Source organism: Rhodamnia argentea, chromosome 6, assembly GCF_020921035.1.
Source record: "Rhodamnia argentea isolate NSW1041297 chromosome 6, ASM2092103v1, whole genome shotgun sequence".
Taxonomy (NCBI): Eukaryota; Viridiplantae; Streptophyta; class Magnoliopsida; order Myrtales; family Myrtaceae; genus Rhodamnia; species Rhodamnia argentea.
In genome coordinates this window covers 17,032,931-17,056,230 of record NC_063155.1, presented here as the reverse complement: position 1 = coordinate 17,056,230, position 23,300 = coordinate 17,032,931, and the positions used below count along the sequence as shown (strand labels likewise).

The following is a 23,300-nucleotide window of genomic DNA, read 5'->3' as shown; positions in this document are numbered from 1 at the left end:
CCAAGGACTTTAGCCATCTTATCTTCATAAGGTACAGAGGAACATCCTCTGTAGCTTAACCCAAACAAGAGTTTTCACCTCACAGACCTCCAGAAGAATTTGCAGTTCAGGCTTCCATTTTCTCAGCACAAGGGGGATAGTGTGCAAGCGGTGTGTGATGATTAATTGCAGTATATCTACAAATATTGATTTCAAGCCTTCTTCCTTTTGCATCTTGTTTGGGTGTTTTATGTATAGTTTCGGATGAAATAAGTCGATTTAATCCGTAAAAGTTTCACGGGAGTTGTAAATAGTTGTCCGTCAAAATCCAGAAAGCGTGTGTAACGTGCTAGATTGCTGATATGCTTTCTTTTACCAATTCGTAACTTTCGAATCTTATTTTCTGCCCAAGAATACTACTTTGGTTCTCTTCCAATTTCTTCCTTTAGAACTCACTTTCACAATAGAATAACATGGTAAGTGCAGAGTTCTCTTCTCTTGCGTGCATCATGAGAGGTGATAACTAGAGCCAAACCATGCTTAATAATGGCTTTCTCTCGAAAAGGACCGCCGAAGAGCTAGCTGTATTGATATTCTTCTGTTCTTCGGAGTATCTCCCTAATAATAACTATTATCTTATAATCCATTCGACCCAATGGCACAGGATTGTATCTGGTCGGGTTTCATCATCCGGTCAGCTTGATCCGGTAGGCTAGCAGCATTTGGGACGGCCAGTCTGGTCTGGTCCCGGCCATCTCAAGTTATGTTTCTCAAGCAGATGCTAATTACGCTGTGGACAGTCGTATTTCGCTTGTGTTTGCAACTATGGATTAGGAAGTGGATTTTCCTTTTGGCCATTGAATTAGAATGGAACACAGATGCAAATAACGTCCCCCATTATTACAAACAAATAAAAGCAAAGCCTAGAGGAGGCAACTTTGGATTTGGCAAACTAAGTAAAATACTCACAAACTGTGTAAAGCAAAGAAAGTTCTGCTAAGTATATCAGAGCAGCGACTAAGAAATGAAGAGATCATGGGTTGGGACAAACAAAATGCCAAGCAATTCTTGAACAAGAAAAACAAAACGCTTACAATTCTTGAAGAAGAACCCTCCCATTGAGGTGCTTCATAAGATCAGCTTGCTCGATCTGCACACAGCACAGATGTTGTATTAGCACTTATCCTTAGAGTCTTAGGCATACTACTGAATTGATGCATGTAGGGCAGCTTATCCTTAGACGCTTTGCAGAAACTTGGTCCTCCCCAAACAAGACATTCTCATCCACTAGACCCAATCATAGGGCGTCAAGCATTATAAATTTCTTCACCCCGTCACGGTCGGCTTGTGTGGATGAGAGCTCTGTGCTTCTGGAGCACCTAAAAAATTCTTCCCCGGGCGTAGGACTTCCCATTTGTACATATTAATAAATCGGAAAATTGAAGATGGCTGCTCTCTTTGCAGCCACGATGCGCCGAACTGATCCCCACTTCACCACTGCACGGATCTTGCACCACGCCGCCCTGGGCCTTGAAATCCTAGACTTGTGGATGACGAAACCCATGCCGGATGGACAGATCCCTAAATCTGCCCCGCTGCTTGATTCGAGGACGAAAGTGTGGTCGGGTGTCCACATCAAATTGCCAGGGATCGGAGATGGCACATTGAAAAGCTCTTCAGGAGATAAATGAATGTTCGGTGCAAAGGGTCCTTGTGAGTGAGCAAGATGATTACTGCTTTCGCCGGCACTAAAACTGGACAAAAAGTCCTGCCTTGCTAAGCTGTTTGCTATGGTGGGATCAAAGGTTTTTGCAATGATATGACTCGGTGGAAAATCTAATTGTCTGTTTTCTGCGACATTGTAGCATCGCGATGCTGAAGCCAATAAGTAATTAAATTCAGGAGTCACTTCTGGTCTATCTGAATAAAGATGAAGTTCGGTTTCAGCTACCAGAGAGATGCAAAATGATGGATGTGCTGATAAAGAAATAGGACCACTGAACTATAAAAGATTAAGGAAGCCAAGAAGAAAAAAGATAGATCTGATATAACAGCACAATACCTTGGTTTAGCACTGTGTAATCTAGATGATGAAGAGGTGTGCTCAGACCGACTAACGGTTCTGTATGCAAGTTGGTCAGGGCTCTCGAAGGAGTGATGCTGGGTAGGGCATCGAGCGGCACCCACTGATTCTTGTTATTGTAAGCTTGCCATTGTAAGTTCTGCACCAAAATCTGTCGATGGAGCAACGGATTCAATCCAATCCTAAATCAAACGAAAACTTTACGAATTTTCGGAGAAGTGGTTGTGGTATAAATTCTTCGGTGTAAATACAGGCCCATCTTTAGCTCCAAATAGATTGACACTCATGTACTCGACAGAAAAGTTTCAGGTTATGTCTTATGTACCTTCTGAGAGTGGGTCAATGTGTCTAGCGACTGGTAAGTTTGGCCGTCAAGTGTTGCTTGAGTAACATTCATTATCGAATTGAACAGTATGCTGGCCTTGTTCAAAGCTTGGTAGTAAGCATACATCTTGTTATCATCGACCACGCAGGTGCCGGCATGTCTGACAATCGTCTCCCATGTCCGGTTGGCAATCCCAGTGCCAAGTATCTGAGATGGCATTGCGTCATGAAAGAAGTAGAATGATTTTGATAGTTAACAATGCTTAAAGTGTACAGAAAAAGGGAAATTAGCACGGCCCGGAGAGAAATGGTTGCTACATTTCTTAGAGAGGATGCATTGACTTCATACAGCTGCAGGAAATCTTGAACAGTGTTGATTCTTCTCGAAGTCATGCGCTTGTGTAGAGCGCCATCTTTGGCTATTTTCTCTAAGCGCCACACTTCGTCGCTCATAGATGGAGGGTGATGCTTCTTGTTAACTGTGCATAACAGAGAAAACTTGTGAATCTTCAAGTCTTTTTAAGGTCCACAGATTGAGTCAGGAATTCATGGTCAAAAATCAAAATGATGCTGTCAAATGAGAGGCATCGATTACTAAGGCATTGGAAACTTACACTCTCCTCGATGATCTTTAACGACAAAACTTGCACTTCTCGCTTCCCTTATTCTTATTTCTGCAGAGACCTTTTGAAGAGCTCGAGCTCCTAACCTGAATTTCCGACTTCTCATCCAGCTTGAGTTGTCAGTGATGATTAAATCGCGGAGGCAACCAATTCCTCCTTGCAAGATCACGGTCAGCTCCCCAGTTATCAATGGCCTTTTACCTTCCCTTTCATGAACGATATTGCAAGTGAAGTCCTTCTCAGTCCAATCCTCTCCCTCGTCCGTCCCGAAATCGCCATCAAGGACAACAATTTCGAGCTTTACAGAAGATAGAGAGCCACTTGTAACCCTCTCATTGGTCCTGCCATCTACTAGTTCGATCCTCAGAAGATTGCCGTCCTCGGCTTCTATATGTCTGCCAGTGAAGATGGTTGCCGGTAATTTGGCAAGAAACTGCAGTCGCAAACTGCTTTCTTCAGAAGTTCCAACAGGATTAGATGGCGCTCTGTGATATAGACTTGAAATACATAAATTCTCCTGTGCATGAGGGATGTTGAAGATGTCTATGCAATGTCGGAAAGCAACTTATCTTGTACTTGAAACCAGAGTACCGTGTCTAGTATGAAAATACTAATCCGAAACAAGATCAATCTGGCCTCTTTTAATTGGGATCAAACTTGACGGTTAATGCACGAATACAAGGAACACTGACCTTAAAGACCGATCATGAAAGCGTGAGATCAGACATTCCACTTCCTCACTAACCTGCTTTGATGCAGAATGTAGATCAGATTGGGAGTGAAATTTTATAACAATACGGTAGTTTCATCCTGTTTAGCATCGCGATCACAAACAGGTGATTTCGTTACACAAAATGCGGACAAATCTGACGTTCCTACATCACTTAATGAAGTATCTTTCATAAGAAACAAGGCATGGACAAAACCATCTACATCTTTGTGATGAAAAGTACTTTGCCTGATCAATACTTTTTGGTGTTTTACAAGGGAAGTGAACCAGAATAAAATGCCCACTTTACCGACCAAACATCTAAATCACCACTAGAAAACGACCTTCTCATTAGAAATCCGAACTACATCCACAGCATGGTGACCGAACATCACTAAGCCAGATGAAATAAATCGTGATATCCTATCCAAAAACCCGGAGAGTCACATACTAAGCATAGCAGTACATGAAATCATCAATAAATCTGTGAAGAACCAGACTTGAGAGTACTTCTCAAGCAACACAGCTAGTGACAGATACGCATAGCATACCACTTTCCGAATGAGAGGCTCAACAAAAGATGCAAATTCACCCAGCGACAGTTCTCCGGTCACAGTGCTCCAATGGCTGCAGAGTAATCAAGAATCCGAATCAGATCTGTTACAATAACACAGAGTCACAGACGCTTAAAATTTGAACACAATGTTCCCTAGTGAAGTAATTTTACTTAATGTTAGGCCTTCTTCTTCTTGATCCTCGAGCTGAAGATCCGGAACCGCCCTCCTGAAGTTGCCTTTTCACCATCTCCAGAGAATCCAACACACTAGAGAGATTCATGTCCAGAGTTTCAAAACCTTGCTGTATTTATAGATGCTGCAACCGGCACTGCTGAACCCGCAGAGATGGAAGGTCCAAAGGAGATTCAACTTTGAAACCATTGACAATCAGCATGACATTGACTCGAGCCAAACAAATACTTCTATCTGGGCTCGAAAAAGGTACTTAACTAACCAAAAGTACGGCTTTTAACTACATTTCCCTCCCTGCTAATATAAGAAATTACACCTTGACAATTCCAAGTGCCATCGACTCGCCTTTTGGACTCATCCCCTGAATTCACGACGCGCACCCAAGAAGATGGGGGCGAAATTACCCACTAAAAACCAAGATTGACCAATTGCTAACCAACCGTGTAAAGTGACTGACGGCTGCATTGGCCGCACAATCTAGAAGATATTAAAAAAAAAAAAAATCAACCTTTCTTAAGTGGGATTTGAGAGAATCAGACCGTTGCATCATCGACCCGTACCTGAGCAGACACGATAAGTAATATGATAGAGAAATCTATTTCTCTTTCGTTTGTAGATTTGTATGCTCTCTGTTGAATTCCTCTTAAGAAGTTGTCGGAGGTCCGGGCGGCGATGGGTGAGCGCCGGGAAAACATGGCCATGCATGAACTGGGATTTCACTTTCCATGCTTAGATAACGATCCACGTCAAAACAACGATATCTCCAAAAGGAAAGAAAACAGAGAGAAGAACAACTGTCTGTGTTAAGTTAATAAGTCGAGTGTTTAAACGATGATTACAGCCTTAAGCCTTTTAGAATAGTACACAGAATCCAGGACGGACACCCAAGAAGATAGGCGCCAGAAATTCCTTTAACAAAAACCAAGATTAACAGACACCTCGTACGATGATTGAAAGCTACATTAATCTCGCAATCTAGAGGAAACCCAGATGGAAATATTGTCCTTTCTAGATTGTTTTCTCAACGAGTTGATATATGAGAGAGCGAGAGAGAGAGAGAGAGAGAGAGAGAGAGAGAGAGAGAGAGAGAGAATTTGCGGCGGGAGACAGATGGGCATGTCGCCTACTTGAGTGGGCGACAAGCAATGTGATCGAGAAAGTTAAGATTCTAGGCTGCTGTGCCTGCCTTGAATCGACAATCAAAAGATATGTTGGGGTCGATACGCGAACAAAGGAAGCATTGGTGACACCGTTAAGTCGGATATAGCATCGAAGTACAAGCAGAGTAGATAAGCTAGAGGACCAATCGCTTAGTGGATAAGATGAGTAGTTGCCGAAGCCAACCCGAGAATCCAGGAATAGATCAACGAAAGTAACCATTACCGGTAGTTATGCTTCATGCTCGACTATAAGGGCGTGCATAATAATCATTCTATTTTTCTGTTTCTATTTCAAACCTATTTCTAGAACAGGTTTAGAACATAAATTCGTTTGGTAATGTAATTCTATTTTTCCGTTTCTAAATAAATTTTTGTTCTAGAAATAGATTTGAAGGAGAAATAAGAAGCTAAAAATTTTAGTTTCTCTGTTCCAGAAACAAAAATGAGAAATAACCTATCAAGGCTTTTCGTTTTTTCTCAAGTCCTCGTTGCACTCTCTCTATCGCTCTTCTTTTGTCGGTCGCCGCCCATTGCAGCCAATCGCCGCACCCCTTTGACCTCCGTCGGCGGTCACCGACTCCCACCTTCGGTTGCCCTCTAGCCGCCGCAGCAACCACCGTCGGCCACCTCCGCCCACCGCGGGCTACCGCCAACCGTCGACCTTGCCACCGTCCACCGCCAAACTTCGTCACCCCCGCCACCAACCACCGATGGCCGCCCATCGCCATCCTTCGTCGGAGTAAAAAATAAATAATAATTTTTATTTTTAAAATGGTAAATAATATTTTCTAATAATAAAAAAAATTTAAAGAAATTTTAAAAAATAAAAATGAAGTAGAAATTTTTCGTAGAAGACTTTGTGTTAATAATATTTCAGAAATAGAAATTTTCAATCGTTATCGAACGAACTTCTATTCCATGAAAAAAAAAATTATGTCAACTCGTTTTTTTTGGTCAAAAACTTTTTCAAAAATTAGAAATAGAAAATTCTATTTCTAGCTAGAAATTGATTCCATAAATAGAATGGTTATCATGCACGTCCTAAATAGTCAGAAATGAATCTTTACAAAGGATTCACAATCAATAACTCTTATTAATTTGCTCTGCAATTACATTATCTGCTTTTACTATCCCTTTGCATTTACTTCTATTGTTCAATTTATCTTCACTTCACCTAGTTATTTTCTGTCCGGAATCGCTACAAGAACCCAATTAAACATCAAAGTCGAGGATTTATACCTTTGGTGAAAGATCTTTCGTCGTAGATATTTCTAGCAAAACAGAACCAAACTTGAGTTCTTCTCAAGCAACACGGCCAGTGACTAATACGCATAGCATGACACTTTTCGAAAGAGAGGCTTGACAAAACAGGCGATTCCATCCAGGTTACATTATAGTAATTCATAATCACATATGAGAGTGAACAGTTCCAGGCCCGAAACCCGAAAGCTACCATATTAGGACCAATTCTCAATTTTTGAAATCTCAAACCTATTTTGTAGACCTTGAAATTGATTTTTTTTCTTTTCTTTTTGGTTTCATTAGTCTTTAAAATATTCACATACAAAGTTCAAAGCCGGTGATGAGTGGTGGCCAACAAGATCTTAATGCTTCTTCAACATTCCATCATTAATAAACGCTGGTTTTATCGACGAAACTAGTCAGAAAAATTTGAGCCCCACCCATCAAACTTCATGTCTCTCACAAACAACAATCTTTTTGGCAAATTCTTCTGACTTCTTAGCGACTTCCATTGTTGAATGCCATTGCAACTTTTCATATATTTATTTGTTTAGCCAAAGATTTTCATAACTTTCTAGTCTAGGCATGATGAATCAGCCGTGAGATTCCTTAGCTGAAAAAGCAAGGAAGCGGAGGCGGCAACAAGATGCAATGGAAGAGTTCAAAGAGAGAATTAAGCTTATCTCGGTCTAGTTTCTCGGCTCGATTTGATTTCGGGGTCTATCCAGGACCGATGCTCACCCCTTGTCACAGACAATAAAATTGGAACACAATAAAGAATACATAGGGAGTCAAGATTGGCCCCTATGTATACATTGTATTTGGGCTCAAAGAACCTTCTAAAACATTAACAATACCCAAGTCTCTGGGCTCGAAAAACAACCAATCGCGTCAAATGCTCCTTTATTTATTTATTTTTTTGGTCGAAGCAGTGTCAAATGTTCGACCGCTGCATGAATTGCACGATCTAGAAGAAACCCAATTAAGAATATTGTCCTTATAAGGCTCCGTTTGTTTCGCGAAAAATGAGACATTTCTAAAAAATACTTTTTCGAAAGTCATTTTAAAAAAAAATGACGATATTTTTCGGTATTTGAATGAAATCTGAAGACGAACTTGAAAATATTTTCCGCTGTTTGGTAAGAAAAACCAATTTTCCTGATATACTTCTTTTAATATCTTTTTAAATCGAATTTTAATTAATTCCTTTTTATCTTTTTTCTCTTTCATTTTTTTATTCTTTTCTTTTACTTTTTTTTTTCTTTTTCCAAGAGTCCAAACGCCAACCAAAAAAAGCGAAAGCCAAACGTCAGAACTTCTTTCACGGGACAGCCACCGGCCACGGCGACCGGCGGTCGAGCCTCGCCACCAGCTGCGAGCTCAAGGCCGTCGGCGGGCCCACAAGACTCGGCCGTGCTCTAGGCCAGCGAGGCGAGCCTCGGCCTCGCCAGATCTGGCGAGCTCGTGGCTCGCTTTGCCACCTCGAGCTCGCCATTGACGAGGCCGCGAGGCTTGGTCGGCGAGCTCAAGGCTGTCGTCGAACCCGCGAGACTCAGTCGAGCTCGAGGCCGGCCAGGGGAGCCTCGGCCTCACCAGATCTGGCGAGCTCGTGGCTTCCCTCGCCGCCTCGAGCTCGCCATTAAAGAGGCCGCAAGGCTCGGCTCGGCTCGGCGAATCGTGGCCTCACGAGGAGAGTTGGCGAATTTGTGGCTCACCTCGCCGCCTTGAGCCCGCCGTCGAGGTGATTCCCAAGATTGCAGCTCCGTCCTGGAATTGAGCGTGGAAGAGAGAACCATCCGTGAGGAGAGAGAATGGGAAGGAGAAAAGGGAGATTAGAGAGAGAACGGAAGAAGCGAAGAGGTGGAGCTCGGGGAGCGGAAAGAGGAAGAAGACCAAAACGACATGTGCAACATGAAGTTGACGAGCGCGCGTGGGCAAGCGAGCAGACTCTGTCCCCTGTCCGTGTCTGGAAAGACATGGTCGTGCATGCATTTGGGATTTCAATTTCCATGCTTAGATTATGATCCACGTCAAAATAATGATAGCCCAAAGGAAAGAACAGGCATAAAAATGATTATGCGTGTCAAGTGGAGTGCTTAAACAATAGATAAAAAGCTTAAGCCACCGAGCCAAGCTTGGGAAGACCGACTTTGCTTGCTTTTTGGTCGGGGGAAAACCACTCCCGAAGAATGCAGCCTCAAACATAACCAGTATTAACATGTCGTCAAGAATATATATCTCCATTAAATATCCAATAGAATAGAAATCTGGTTACAGAGTTAAGAGTTCTAATAACATGTACGTTTTCCCAAACTGAAAAACTAAACCTCAATAGGTGCTATTTTAAGACGCATGCAAACAATCCACATTCAAGTTAACAATTCAGCTACCAAAGGTTCCCCATCGGTACCGCTCTCTTTCTACTCGTTGCTAGCTAAAGAACTTCAAAAAACAATTTAGAAGGAGAGAGAGAAAGAGTGAGCAACCACAGTTCAATAAGTAATGCCATATCTATTCTAAGTAGATCGAGAACTCATTATGTATATTCAGAAAATCATAACGAAATTTAATAATCCCAAATCCGGTTGATGATATACGTACAACTTCAAATATACGTTATTTCTTTTCCAGAATAAATCCGTAAGCATACGGTCAAAATGGACAATGAAATAGCCAGTCACGTGAATAGTAAAATGCTCATTCTTTTCAAATATCGTAGCTCATATACGTATAATACCAAAAGCGGATTATATCTTTCCACGTAACAATATATATATATATATATATATATATATATATATATATAATCATCATCATCTAAATCAATAATCTCAAATCATATAGCAATGGTCTATTTCATTGATCAATCTCATATCAAATCAAACGACAATTAAGGGTGTCAACGGGCCGGGTCGGCCCTAAACAGAATAGTAATGAGCTCGACCCGGGCCGGGCCGGCTCGAGTCCGATTCTGATCCGATTCTTTTTTTTCCTTTTTTTGGCATCAAAATTAATTAACAAACCCATCAAATGAAAGAATATAAAAAGAAAAAATAAATTAAATTAAATTAAAAAAAAACATTGGTGTTAAAAAAAATCGGGTGGCGGGCCGGCCCGGTGCGAGTACCAAACCCGACCCGAAAAGGCTCGAAAATTAAGTAAATTTTCGAGTCGAGCCAGGCCGGGCGAGCTCGTCTGGCGTGGGCTTTTTTGACATCCCCGACGACAATTGTCCATTTTATCAACTATTCTCAAATCACATGTTAATGGTCTATTCCGTTGACCAAATTTGTGCTTAAATATCTAACCATGATCACGCATAACACCCCGCGACAAAACGATCAAGATTCCACCCTTAATTAGGTTTCCATCTATATTGCTGTTGGCTGCCCCACAAGGATATCCTAAAATCGGTATGCATACGCCACAAATCCCTTAATGGGTTCATAGTGATATTGAACATAAACTTCATTCGCCAAATAATCCCATAATCAAAACTATAATTCATATCAAAATCGATTTCACAAAGCGAATCATATTATCTTTCTCAACCCACTTTATCAAATACAAAGCATTTCATAAAGCATTTCACAATTCAATACTAATAACCTTTCATAAACATACTCAAAAGAAAGAACTTTTCGTAATTCTTTCACAAAAAGGTTTCGTTAACTCCAAATATATAATCTTTCTCAACTGCGTTCATCAACAATATATATTTCATATGACATTTCTCAAACCATTTCGGAATTCATTTCTGAAACTAGGTTCACGAATTAGTATTTATATCACTTTTCACAACACAATCCTTAAAATATTCTCAAACTATTCTCAAATACCAAAATATGGTAAACGCTCGATCCAGATTTTGTGCAACAAACATGCTTTAATAACTCATATGATACTCAAACATTTATCACTTTCAAGATATGAATTTACAAATTGATAGAAGAGATAGCACCACTCACTTGGGAAAACCGAAAACTAACCTATAGTCGTTTCTTGAACCGACGCGCTCGTATTCCTATCGATTATTGGAAAAACAATATTAAAACTGAGTAAAACACCACTTTAACTAATGACTAAACTATACCTAATTGCTAACAAAACGACTCCCATGCGCTCACAAATCACTCATCCAAAGCGATTATCGAAGGTGTTCGCAATGGGGAGCTTGCATGCGAAACCCTAAAATTCTCGCTCCAACAAAACCATTTCTCCAAAACTACTCCCACCAAAACCCGCGGCTTCACAATCTCCATAGTCCATAATTTCCATGAAATCCCATAGCTCAACAACTCAAAAATCAAACTTCGCAGCTCGAATTCCACATAACTTCGAATTTGTGTCCTAGCTTAGAAAATATAGAATTTGATCGTTGTGAGCAAATCCAAAATATTTGTGTACAAATTAAACGAATAATAGGATTTAATACTTCCCTGACATTGCAATTCGGAATCGATTCGGCTTGTTGGGACGTCCAAAATGGCTACGCCCCAAAATCTCTCTCTCTCTCTCTCTCTCTCTCTCTCTCCTCTCTTTTCTCCTTTTCCTCGTTCGCGGACGAGCTTTCCAGTGGTTGGCTCTTTCCCTTTTTAAGCTCACGCACATCTGTTGAAGGAGAAAGAGAGATGGTTGGGCTTGGGCCTTAAGAGATATGGGCTTGGGCCCTAAGAGATATGGGCTGGGCTGGCCCATTATTACAGCAAAAAACATAGGAGAGCCAACCTTCTCAGTTTGCCTGGCACCTTCCATGGTCTAAAGATAATTTTAACGTTTACTTCGGGTGCGTAAAGCTCTATGAAATAGAAAAATGACTTTATCTTTGGCAAAAACGAAATCGAATTCTTAAATTATTTTTTTATATTTATATTTTACTATTTTTATTCTTTGTTCTTTCTTCCTTCCTCCTTGTTGCGACGCTCTCCATCGCGATTGCCGACGACGGCCTCCGGCAAGCTCAAGCTGGCCGGCTGCAGGCGAGGCTTGGCAATCGAAGGAGGAAGAAAAAGAAGAAGAAAATATTTAAAAATGAAAATACGAAAATATCAGAAATAAAAAATAAAAAGATGAACAATTGTAAAAATATGAAATATTAAAAAATTCGAGATGAGCAATTTCGGAAAATGTTTTCACCTTTTTAGACTTGAAATATCTTCGGCGAACCAAAAGAGCGAAAGTCCGGAAAACCAATTCCTAGAAAACGCTTTCGCTCATGCAACCCTTAGAGGTCGAAGAATTCGAAAGGTCCCGGAGGTTTGAAATCATGAGGAACCAACTCCATTGATGCACGGCAGTGATCCAAAACATCAGGAGCAAAGAGGAGCGGACTGAAACCAAGCCAACTCGACCAGGGGAAGAGGTTACCAATAAGTCTTTGATGATCTGCAGCTCCTAGTGAAAGAGCAAATTGCTTGAGATCCCCCATATCTCTCCAGAGTAAACATCATAAGAGTAACTAGCTTCAGAGGCAGGGCAAGCAAATTGTGTTGAAATCTCCAGCAGGAAACCAAGGTTGATCTATAGTTGGAGACACCATAGGGAGCTGATCCTAAAGTCGTTCCCTCTCTCCAAGGCATGTTAAAAAGATCATAATGTGACTTTACAAGATAGGATCAATCAGAAAATTTGCTATTAACAATTTGAGTTTAAAGCACAGAGTTATTTAGATCATTCTTTCTGATAGGATGGTTAACAACTCTATCCTTCGACCATACAATATCCTTGAGGAAGGAACTAAGGAGCTAGGCATACCATCTGGCTTCTTCAACTCAGCTTCCAGATTAGTATTCTTTCTTCTAGCTCTTTCCTGATTAAGAATGACTTCTTTCCACACTTCTCCAATCAGTCTTGGCAGCAGCCCTCCTAGTCTTTGGAGAAAACCAGGAGGAATAACACCTCAACTATCAAAGTCAATGGAAGCCTCCTCCAGTTCAGGCATCATATCAAGCACTTGCTCTTCTTCCTTCTGAACATTGACAGAGGAAAGTAGTAGTACAAACTGATCATTTTGTCACAACTCTAGTAACAGCCCTGAATTTGTGAATTCCTTATGAGAGGACTCATCAGCCAAATCCTCAGGGGAAGACACTTCTCTAGGAACCTTCTTCGGAAAATATGACCATATTTGGACCAATTACTGCAACTGCACTGTAACTCTTAACCATCTCATCATCATTCAACACAGCCGGAACATTCTTAGGAATTCTTGTACAAAATCCGCCTCAAAACAGACCTTTGCATAAGAAAGTCGTCCCGTCTCAGCTTGCCAGGACATAGACACGCCAATTGCACTAGCTATGTATCTCAAGCCCTCCAATGTTGTTAGAGTTTTCACATCACAGACCTCCAAACTTTGCAGTTCAGGCTTCCATTTTGTCAGCACAAGAGGATGGTGTGCATTGGCGTGTAATGATCAATTGTAGTAGATTTATGACAAAATGAACTCCACCCTTTGTTCTTTTTTCATCTTCTTCGGGGATTTACGCAAATTTTCGGATGCATTAAGTCGATTTAAACCAGAAAAGTTTCATGGGGGCTGTAAATAATTGCCCATCAAAATCTGAAAACATGTGTAACGTGCTAGATTGCTGATACGCTTTCTTTTACAAAATTCATAACTTTCAAATCTTATTTTCTGCCCAAGAGTACTATTATGTTTCTCTTCCAATTTCTTCCTTTAGAACTCACTCTCACAATCAAATAACTCGTACGTGCAGAGTTCTCTTCTCTTGTGCATCATGGGAGGTGATACCTAGAGCCAAACCATGCTTAATAGCTTTCTCTCGGAAAGGACTGTTGATGAGCTAGCTATATTCATATTCGTCTGGTCTTCGGAGAACCGGCCTAATAAAAGTCATTGCAAGAATTCAGGTATCTCATAATCCGTTCAACCCAATGTTGCAGGATCAGATCTGGTTGGATTTCATCATGCGGTCAGCTTGATCTGGTCAGCTAGCAGCGCTTGGGATGGCCAGTCTGGTCTGGTCCCGGTCATCTCAAGTTATGTTACTCAAGCAGGTGCTAATTTTGCTATGGACAATCGTATTTCACTTGTTTTTGAGACTACGAATTAGGAAGGGGATTTTCCTTTTGGCCATTGTATTAGAATGGAACATGGATGCACATAAGGTCCCACATTGGCGATAGAAGAACCTTGAGTATATGTTGGGACATTGCATTACAAACAAATAGAAGCAAAGCCCACAGGAGAAACTTTGGATTTGGCAAACTGAGTAAAATACTTCAGAAATTGTGTAAAGCAAAGAAAATTCTGCTAAGTATATCAGAGCAATAAACTAATAAATCAAGAGATGATGGGTTGGGACAAACACAATGCCAAGCAATTCTTGAACAAGAAAAACAAAAGGCTTACAATTCTTGAAGTACCCTCACATTGAGGTAGTTCATAAGATCAGCTTGCTTGATCTATACAAAGCAGGCACTATCCTTAGATTCTTAGGCATAGTACTGAATTGATGCATGTAGGGCATCTTATCCTTAGATGCTTTGCAGAAACTTAATCCTCCCCAAACATGACATTCTCATCCACTAAAGCCAATCATAGGGCGTCAAGCATTATAAATTTCTTTTTTTTTTTTTTGCGCTGTATAAGTAATGATACTTCACCTCGTGATGGTCAGCTTGTCTGGATGAGAGCCTTGTGCATATGGAGTACCTAAAATTCTCCCTGGGGTGTAGGACTTTCCATTTGTACAGCTTAATAATTTGGAAAATTGAACATTGCTGCTCTCTTTGCAGCCACGATGCGCCGAACTGATCCCCACTTCACCATGGCACGGATCTTGCACCACGCCGCCCTGGGCCTTGAAATCCTAGACTTGTGGATGCCGAAGCCCGTGCCTGATGGACAGATCCCTAAATCGGCCCCGCTGCTTGATTCGATGATGAAAGTATGGTTGGGTGTCCACATCAAATTGCCAGGGATCGGAGACGGCACTTTGAAAAGCTCTTCAGGAGATAAATTAATGTTCGGTGCAAAAGGTCCCTGTGAGTGAGCAGGATTATTACTGCTTTCGCCAGCACTAAAACTGGACGAGCAGTCCTGCCTTGCTAAGCTATTTGCTATGTTGGGGTCAAAGATTTTTGCAGTGACATGGCTCTGTGGCCCCAGACAATCAAATTGTCTGTCCTCTGTGACATTGTAGCAGTGCGATGCTGAAGCCAATGAGTAATAGAATTCAGGAGTCACTTCTGGTCTATCTGAATAAAGATGCAGTTAAGTTTCAGCTACCATAGAGATGCAAAATGATGGATGTGCCAATAAAGAAATAGGATCACTAAACTCGGAAAGATTAAGGAAGCCAAGAAGACACAGATAGAACTGATATAATGTCACAATACCTTGGTTTAGCACTGTGTAATCTAGATGATGGAGAGGTGGGCTCAGGCCGACTAATGGCTCTGTATGCAAGTTGGTCAGGGCTCTCGGAGGAGTGATGCTGGGTAGGGCATCGAGCGGCACCCACTGATTCTTGTTATTGTAAGCTTGCCATTTTAAGTTCTGCACCAAAATCTGTCGATCGAGCAGCGGATTCAATCAAATCCATAATCAAATGGATACTATTTTAAGGTTAGTTGTGGTATTTATTCTGCTGTGTAGACAGACCAGTCCGGTAAATACAGGCCCTTCTATAGCTCCAGATAGATTGACGCTCAACTACTTGATATAAAAGTTACAGGTTACGATTTATGTACCTTCTGAGAGTGGGTCAATTTGTCTAGCGACTGGTAAGTTTGGCCGTCGAGTGTTGCTTGAACAACTTTCAATATCGAATTGAACAGTATACTGGTCTTGTTCGAAGCTGGGTAGTAAGAGTACATCTTGTTATTGTCGAACACACAGGTGCTGGCATGTTTGACAATCGTCTCCCATATCCGGTTCGCAATCCCATTGCCAAGTATCTGAAATAACAATGCTTAGAATAAAGTGTACATAAAAATGGAAATTAGCACGGCCCGCAAAGAAATGGTGGCTACATTTCTTAGAGAGGATGCATCGGCTTCGTAGAGCTGGAGGAAATCTTGAACAGTGTTTATTCTTCTCGAAGTCATGCGCTTGTGTAGAGCGCCGTCTTTGGCTACTTTCTCTAAACGCCACACTTCGTCGCTCAGAGATGGAGGGTGATGCTTCTTGTTCACTGCTCATAGCAGGGAAAACTTGTCAAAGTTTATACCTTTTTAAGATCCACAAATAGAGTAAAGAATTAACGGTCAAAAATCAATATGCTGTCATCAAATGAAAGGCATTGAAACTCAGGCATTGCAAACTTACGCTCTCCTCGATGATCTTTAACAACGAAAGTTTCACTTCTCGCTTCCCGTATTCTTCCTTCTGCAGAAACCTTCTGAACAGCTCGAGCTCCTAAGCTGAATTTCCGACTTCGCATCCAGCTCGAATTGTCGGTGATGATTAGATTACGGAGGCAACCAATTCCGCCTTGCAACACCACAGTCAGCTCCCCTGTTATCAGTGGCCTTTTCCCTTCCCTTTCACGAATGATATTGCAACTGAAGTCCTTCTCGGTCCAATCCTCTCCCTCTTCTGACCCGAAATCGCCGTTAAGGACGACGATTTCAAGCTTTACCGAAGATAGAGGGCCACTTGTAACCCTCTGATTGGTCCTGCCATCTACTAGTTCGATCATGAGAGGAGTACCGTCCTCGGCTTCTATCTGACTGCTAGTGAAGATGGTTGCCGGTAACTTGGTAACAAATTGCAGCCGCAGGCTGCTTTCTTCAGAAGTTCCAACAGGAATAGAGAGAGCTCTGCGATATAGACTAGAAATACATTAATTCCCCTGTGCATAAGGGATGTTAAAGTGTCGACATGATGTCAGAAAACAACTTATCTTGAACTTGAGACCAGATGACCATGTCTGGTATGAAAATACTAACATGAAGCAAGATCAATATGGCTGTAACTTGCAATCAACCTTGGAGGTTGACGCAGAAATAGAAGGAACACTGACCTCAACGATGGATCAAGAAAGCGCGAGATTGCACGTTCCACTTCCTCACTAACCTGCTTGATGCAGAATATAACTTAGATTTGAAGAGAACTTATATAACAAACCAATAGTTTCATCCTGTTTTTTTTCTTGGTCGAAATACTTCCATCCTGTTTAGCATCACGATGACAAACAGGTGATTTCGTTAGACTACGAGCAGGGTAAATCTTGCCTTCCTAAGTTGCGATGTTTTCTAATAGAAGGTACTTACTGCATAGCATACCTATCACAACAAATAATTAGAAAAAGGAAAATTTTCATTCCATTCATAACAAAAACCAAAAATGAAGGCAAGGGGCGACTGCCCACTTGGATAACCGAACATCCAAATCACCACTAGAAAACAGCCTTCTCAATAGATATCCGAACTACATCCATGACATGCTGACCGAACATCACTAAGCCAGATGAAATGAATTGTAATATCTTACCGCGAAATCCAAAGCCACATACCAACCATAGCATTAATATGAAATCGACAATCAAATTGTGAAGAACCAGACTTGAGTTCTTTTCAAGCAACGCAGCTAGTGCCCGATGCGAATAGCATACCACTTTCCGAAAGAGAGGCTCGAGAACAGATGCAAATTCATCCGGCGACAGCCCTCCGGTCACATTTCTCAAGTAACTGCAAAGTAATCAGGGATAGTGATTCACAGTCACAGACGCTAAAATTGGAATGCAATGGCCCCTAGTAAAGATGATTCTACTTTATGTTAAGCCTTCTTCTTGATCCTCGGGCCGAAAATCCGGAACCACCCTCCCTTTCCTCCTCCGGAAGTTGCCTCTTCAACATCACCACAGAATCAAAGGCACTTGAAATTCATGTCCAAGTTCGTTTATAGATACAGCAACCTGTACTGCTGAAGCAGCGGAGACTATATAGGGAGTCAAGAATGGGCCGCCACAGAAATGGAAGGTACAAAGAAGCTTCAACATGGAAAGCAGGAACCAGACACCAACTAAAGTCAAACAAATAGATGCTATTTGGGCTCCAAAGAGGTACAAAGCCAACCCAAAAATAAGGTCAAATCGATGACAACATTCTTGCGTGTGACAAATTTAATAATTGCACTTCGGACACTTCCAAGCGCCAAGAGCTCTCTCTCCCTTGGACCCATCAACTGATTTCAGGTGGGGGCCTCCAAGAAGATTGCGGGAAAATTACCCAATAGAAAACCAAGTTCAGCTAACTAACCGTGTTAAAAGATTGACAGCTACGTTAATGGCACAATCTAGGAGATACCCAGATGAAAAAAAATGTCTTTTTTAAGTGCTTTCTCGATGTGGGGTTCGATTTGAGAGAGAGAGAGTGAAAATCTGCAGAGACGGGAGGTGGCATCGACGCGTACCTGAGTAGACCGTAGTAAACAATGTGATCGTGAAAGCTTTTTGGAAGTTACAGGCGGACTTTCAGAGCAACCACGTTCCCGTAGAGCGTTGCTGTGCTCAGGAGGAATGGACGATCAAGATTCGAGCTTGACTCTTGCCCGGTTCTCGTCAGTTGAACTGTTCTCGCCAGGTCGTATTCAACGTTAAAATATTAGATAGGTTTGTGCGTGATGCGCGAATGTGGGGATTACGTGTGTTTTCTTGGACTTGTCTGAACAGGGTTTCCACCGAGGCACCGAGCGAGGCTCGGCGCTGTCCGCGTCTGGGAACAAATTCATGTATGAATTTACACTATGATCCCTGTGAAAAGGAAAGGACACGAGTTAAAATGATTGCGGGTTTGAAGTGTTTAAACAAGACATAGTTCCTAAAAATATTCTTAACTTTAGGTTCAATTTTAATTATGTCCCGAACTTTTTTTTTTGTCTAAAAAGAGAATGTCAACTTCCATTATAATTGAAAATTTTCCCACCATCCAAAAGTCGACATTAGTTTCTTCAAAATTATTAACATCAGATCCAGTTACGGGTTCATCATCAGACCAGTGTCTTCATTAACACTCTCACCTTCGTATGAAGTAACAACAACCTCTTGAGGTAAATAATCTTGAAAAATCAATGGCGATTTTTGGACGCGAGGGCAGATTCGTGAGTTAGAGCGAAAGTTGGAGATGCTTATTCGAGACCCAAAAAAAAAAAGTTTGGGGTAAGTAGAGATTACACTTAAAAGTTTGCATTTTTTGTTAAAGGGGATTAGCCCATTTAAACAATGATGAAATCCTTGAGCTATCGAGCCAGGCTTGGCACGACCAATTTCACCCTGTTGTTGTCATCTGATGTAGAAATCATAGTCAAATATGAGAAATAAACCCCGTTGGCCCTTTGCTCTCACACGATCTTGACCTAAGTTTAAGACGTCTTCGTCAATTGAAAACAATAGAAAATGACCATTTCGAGGAACAACGTAAGGATGTCAACATGTGTGCCATGACGAAGACCTATGTGTTGAAGACACATCTCATGAACTGAACATTTATCAATGAAACCCTAGCCATTCCTTGCACTATGTATGTACGTATATATGTATATAAGCATGTAGTTATGTACGATGTGCAGTCGGAAACACGAACCCTAGTTTCACAAATGGACTATACTCACACGACACCACAACTTCTGCGCTGTTTCCCCGTTCGAATCGTTAGCCAAGACGGTTTCCAGGGAAAATTCGAGGGTGGGGAAGAACATTCCGGGAAAATCTTCTCACTTCCAGCCCCTTTCACTTTCACCGTTCTTTGGGGACCGTGGACTGATTTTGAATTGAAGGGAAGGACCTCGTTTGCTTCGACGTGGAGATGAGAAGTATGAAGTTTCGATTGAATTCAGGCTCGGTTTCTGTGTTACTGCCTCTAAAAATAGTAGGTTGACCAAGAATTATGTTAATCTCGAACCTTTTGTTTTCTCGGGAAAACAGGTGTCATTAGTTCATAGTAAAAGGCAAGTTCATAAAAATTAACGACTCATCAGTCAGGCTGAATATATTAGGAAAATATGTGATCCAACGGACTTGTGACTACATTAATCTTCACAAACACCATAATTCCCAGATGGACTTTGCTTTCTATATATGTAGGCACGAGTCAGTAACATATGTACATATTTATACATGTCCTATTTGTTTTTGCAATGTAAAATGTCCAAAAGTGGGCTGAAAATCGTTTAGCTTTTCGCTGAATTTGCTGCTATTTCCGCATAATATTAGATTGAATGTGAAGCTCAGCCAGCCGTGCCTAAGATGTTAATATTGAGAAATTGCGAATGTATCGTGTTTTATGTTGTAGGTTGAGCTGAAAAGTCCGATTTCAAATTCGAAGTCTTATTTCGTTAGTACCGCAAGTTACATCTTACTTGACTAGATAAGATCCCGCGGCCAGAGAGAAGAGTTCAATAAATAGTAAAGTCGTAAGCGAACATGTCCAAAGGTCTCGATTGATTCATCCATGTCGAAGATTAGAACGTGAAGTAACCGCAAGAATGGAACAGGACCTCTTGCCTTTTAGAGATCTCAGATCCTTTTCCTTCTTCTTCAGAAATTATCAAATGCTTATTTGACCAACATCCTACCCATGCACACAAGCGTAAGTTAATAATTTGATTTTATCTCTTGCACGTTTCAACATTCAAATTTAAATTTTTTCTATCCAATAACAACCTTCCTAAAGAAAAATCAAATCTCGAGATATTTTTACCTATTTCACATACGCAATTTCTTAGACTTGTTTACGCTAATTGTCTAATTAGCGTCCTTTCGGTACATCTAACTAGTTGGTGTTTATTAAGTGGCCATGCAATATTGGCTTACCATTTAAAGCCTGCATATCTTAAAATCCATTTCTAAGTCGACATGCAAATATTTTTACGAGTTCATTTTCATTTAAAATTCAAACTAGTCCTAATCTGGAAGAGAAATTAACACACAATATATTGAAAAGTGGTGCGATAAGTAAACACCTGAAAATCAACTATCTAAATGCGAAGAAATAGAAAACCTGATACAACGTTAGGCAAAGAATATATACGGCCTCATTTTTAGGCCTTCAGACATGACCCCGTAAGCTTGAGACTACAGACCACGCCTATCTAAGGTGATTCTAAATCTACCAATTATGTTGGCAAAGCTAACTAAGGCTAATCTAACCATTTATTATAAGTCTTAAGTTCATTTGATTTCACTAATTAGGACCTAAGCTAGTTAAAACATAAAGTTATTATAGACTATTCTAACTAAACTAATTTCGCCTTGGAACGCCATGGAACCTCGAGCTCTCGCCCACCATCTCGACGTTAGTTTCAATTAGGATGCAAACCATTCAACAAATGCATTCAACAAAGCAACCAATCGGCGAAGTTCACTCAATTAAACGAGAAATCGCGACCTTGGATTCAAAAGACTAAGGTTAACTACGACTAGCCTCCACTTGCGTACGCAAGGCAGTATACTAGCATCGTTAACCCCCTACTTAACTTGTAATTACCCTCCTAAACTAGCAATTAAAAACATGTACCGGGTCCTAACATTCATCTAAAATACTCATGCGAATCTTGTTAAATCATGCAATTAAGACATAGATAAACAACCATCGATCAAACACATGAAAGCACTAATTAGACTAAAAAGGCAAGCAAATGCAATTTACTAACCACTTTTCTATTTTTCTTTTAATCTTCGTTAATGAAGAGAGAGAAAGTGGGACCAGGAAGCCACTTGTTGTCCATTGAATAAGCAGGTCCCATGGTGACGTGGAGGGACCGACCTGCGCAACATTTTCTCGACTATGATTGCATTTTAGACACTTCCAAGGTCAAGAACGCTCAACTTTGGACTCATCAGTTCAGTAGGGACACCCAAGACACATCGGCGAAAATTACCCGTTGAAAACCAAGATCAACTAACTAACCTTAAATGATTGACAGCTACATAATTGGGGTGCACGAGGGTTGCCACACGAATAGGAGGCTTTAATATCAAGTTAAGAAAATAATAATGCGGAAGATATAAGTTTAGAGAATTTGTATGTATTTCGATATATCGTAATGAATAGTACATTAGCCTATTAATAGGTTTTGTGATATCAATATCGAACGTAATGCATACAAATAAAGACATGTACATTTGACCAAAAAAATAAAATAAAAATATACGTGCAATCTTAAGAGATGCATCAAATTAATAGCATTATCAAATATCTCTAACATAGGAATTTATTCCAGCGAAACCCTAATTATTGACACAATATTAGTGATACCCATATAATGATGTCCTTTTTAAATGTTTTCTCGAGGTGGGGTTAGAGAGAGAGAGAGAGAGAGAGAGAGAGAGAGAGAGAGAGTTGACGGGGACACACGGTGGCATCGACGCGTAACTAAGTAGACGATGAATAATGCGATCGAGAAAGTTTTTGGGAGTTACAGCAAAGTTTCAGAGCAACCGCGTTCCGGAAGAGGGGTGTTGTACTGAGGAGGAATGGACGATCAAGATTTGAACGTTCACTGCTACCCGTTTCCGTCGGTTGAACTTCTCTCTAGGAAGTCGTCGGGTTCAACGTTAAAATATTAGGTTGTCTTGTGTGACAAGCGAATGTGGGCATTACGTATGTGTTTTTTTTTGTGTTTGTCGGAATCGTGCTTCCACTAAGCAGAGTTTGTCGCTGTCTGTGTCCAGACATATTCATGCATGAATTGGGGTTTCCCTTTCCATGCTAGATTATGTTCCACATGAGAAGGGTGATAGCATAATTACCCAAAGGGAAAAAAGAGAGAGATTTAGATGATCATGCGTGTTAAGTTGAGTGTCTAGACAATGATTAAGACCTTAAGCTACTGATTCAAGTTGGCGAGACCAGTTTAACCCTGTATATAGTACCATCTTCATGGGAGATGTAGAGTCATACATTGTCCTATTTCTCTGGGTATATCATAGTTGAAATGCATACGGCAATAAGGCAAAGGGACATGGGTAGATTCTTAGCTGCAGAATAGCTCTTATGGCGCCTGGCGAGTCAAGAACGCCAGGCCAACCTTCCTTTTTTAGTTGTTCTTAAAATTAGTACGGTGAATTGGTACTAATCAATGATTTTTTTTTCCTTTAAACTTAGTAATAAATCCGATTATTCATGTAGGAGTTGCAGTTATTTTTACTAATTTTAATTTTAATTTTTGCCTAATAGTTATTTGGCATTCTTACAACTTTTGAAATGTTGCGATTTTTCAAACATGGCAATTTTCGAACATGAAGAGTTGTGTCCGAATTAGAAGTTTTCGGACATGAAGAGTTATGTTCAAATTTAACAGTTTCAGATATGAAAAGTTGCATTCTTTTCAGAGGTGAAAAGTTGTGATATTTTCGAAATAACATGTTTGTTCACAAAGGTTTTCGCTAATATCTATATTACAATTCTGCTTATTGTTCAGAACTTCAACTTCTAGAATTTCGTTTCCTTTCAAATGAGATA

At 40.7% G+C, this 23,300-nt stretch overlaps 2 protein-coding genes across 6 annotated transcripts; both read right to left on the bottom strand.

Moving 5' to 3' along the window:
• Positions 1 to 1,021: 1,021 nt before the first annotated feature.
• Positions 1,022 to 5,058, bottom strand: LOC115751249 (calmodulin-binding protein 60 B-like). Its single transcript, XM_030689031.2, has 8 exons — positions 4,446 to 5,058; positions 4,270 to 4,345; positions 3,702 to 3,754; positions 3,001 to 3,494; positions 2,705 to 2,865; positions 2,388 to 2,594; positions 2,042 to 2,213; positions 1,022 to 1,899 (listed from the first exon to the last, which is right to left on the bottom strand). Exons 1-8 carry the CDS (start codon positions 4,553 to 4,555, stop codon positions 1,403 to 1,405), a joined length of 1,770 nt encoding a protein of 589 aa, XP_030544891.1. The 5' UTR covers positions 4,556 to 5,058; the 3' UTR covers positions 1,022 to 1,402.
• A 9,132-nt stretch (positions 5,059 to 14,190) lies between these two features.
• On the bottom strand, positions 14,191 to 18,180 carry LOC115751250 (calmodulin-binding protein 60 B-like). 5 transcript variants are annotated; one of them, XM_048280432.1, is made up of 8 exons: positions 17,611 to 18,180; positions 17,453 to 17,528; positions 16,862 to 16,914; positions 16,165 to 16,670; positions 15,870 to 16,030; positions 15,588 to 15,794; positions 15,234 to 15,405; positions 14,191 to 15,092 (listed from the first exon to the last, which is right to left on the bottom strand). In XM_048280432.1, the coding sequence occupies exons 1-8, from the start codon at positions 17,694 to 17,696 to the stop codon at positions 14,590 to 14,592; spliced, it is 1,764 nt and encodes a 587-aa protein (XP_048136389.1). In that variant the 5' UTR covers positions 17,697 to 18,180; the 3' UTR covers positions 14,191 to 14,589. The 5 variants fall into 5 exon arrangements, with proteins under 5 accessions (XP_048136389.1, XP_048136390.1, XP_030544894.1 ...); XM_048280433.1 differs by having other exon boundaries at positions 14,191 to 15,047; positions 17,611 to 18,179; XM_030689034.2 differs by having other exon boundaries at positions 16,165 to 16,658; positions 17,611 to 18,179.
• Between the last annotated feature and the right edge of the window lie 5,120 nt (positions 18,181 to 23,300).

What these genes read in the sequence shown, in the direction of transcription:
- LOC115751249 (XM_030689031.2), bottom strand. Translation starts at nt 4,555, where the DNA reads ATGAATCTCTCTAGTGTGTTGGATTCTCTGGAGATGGTGAAAAGGCAA. An exon ending in AGAAGAAGGCCTAACATTAA is followed by an intron (nt 4,346 to 4,445) that starts GTAAAATTACTT and finishes ATTACTCTGCAG; the next exon opens with CCATTGGAGCACTGTGACCG. An exon ending in TTACACAGTGCTAAACCAAG is followed by an intron (nt 1,900 to 2,041) that starts GTATTGTGCTGT and finishes ATCTTTATTCAG; the next exon opens with ATAGACCAGAAGTGACTCCT.
- LOC115751250 (XM_048280432.1), bottom strand. Translation starts at nt 17,696, where the DNA reads ATGTTGAAGAGGCAACTTCCGGAGGAGGAAAGGGAGGGTGGTTCCGGA. An exon ending in AGAAGAAGGCTTAACATAAA is followed by an intron (nt 17,529 to 17,610) that starts GTAGAATCATCT and finishes ATTACTTTGCAG; the next exon opens with TTACTTGAGAAATGTGACCG. An exon ending in AGCCTCTCTTTCGGAAAGTG is followed by an intron (nt 16,915 to 17,452) that starts GTATGCTATTCG and finishes TGCATCAAGCAG; the next exon opens with GTTAGTGAGGAAGTGGAACG.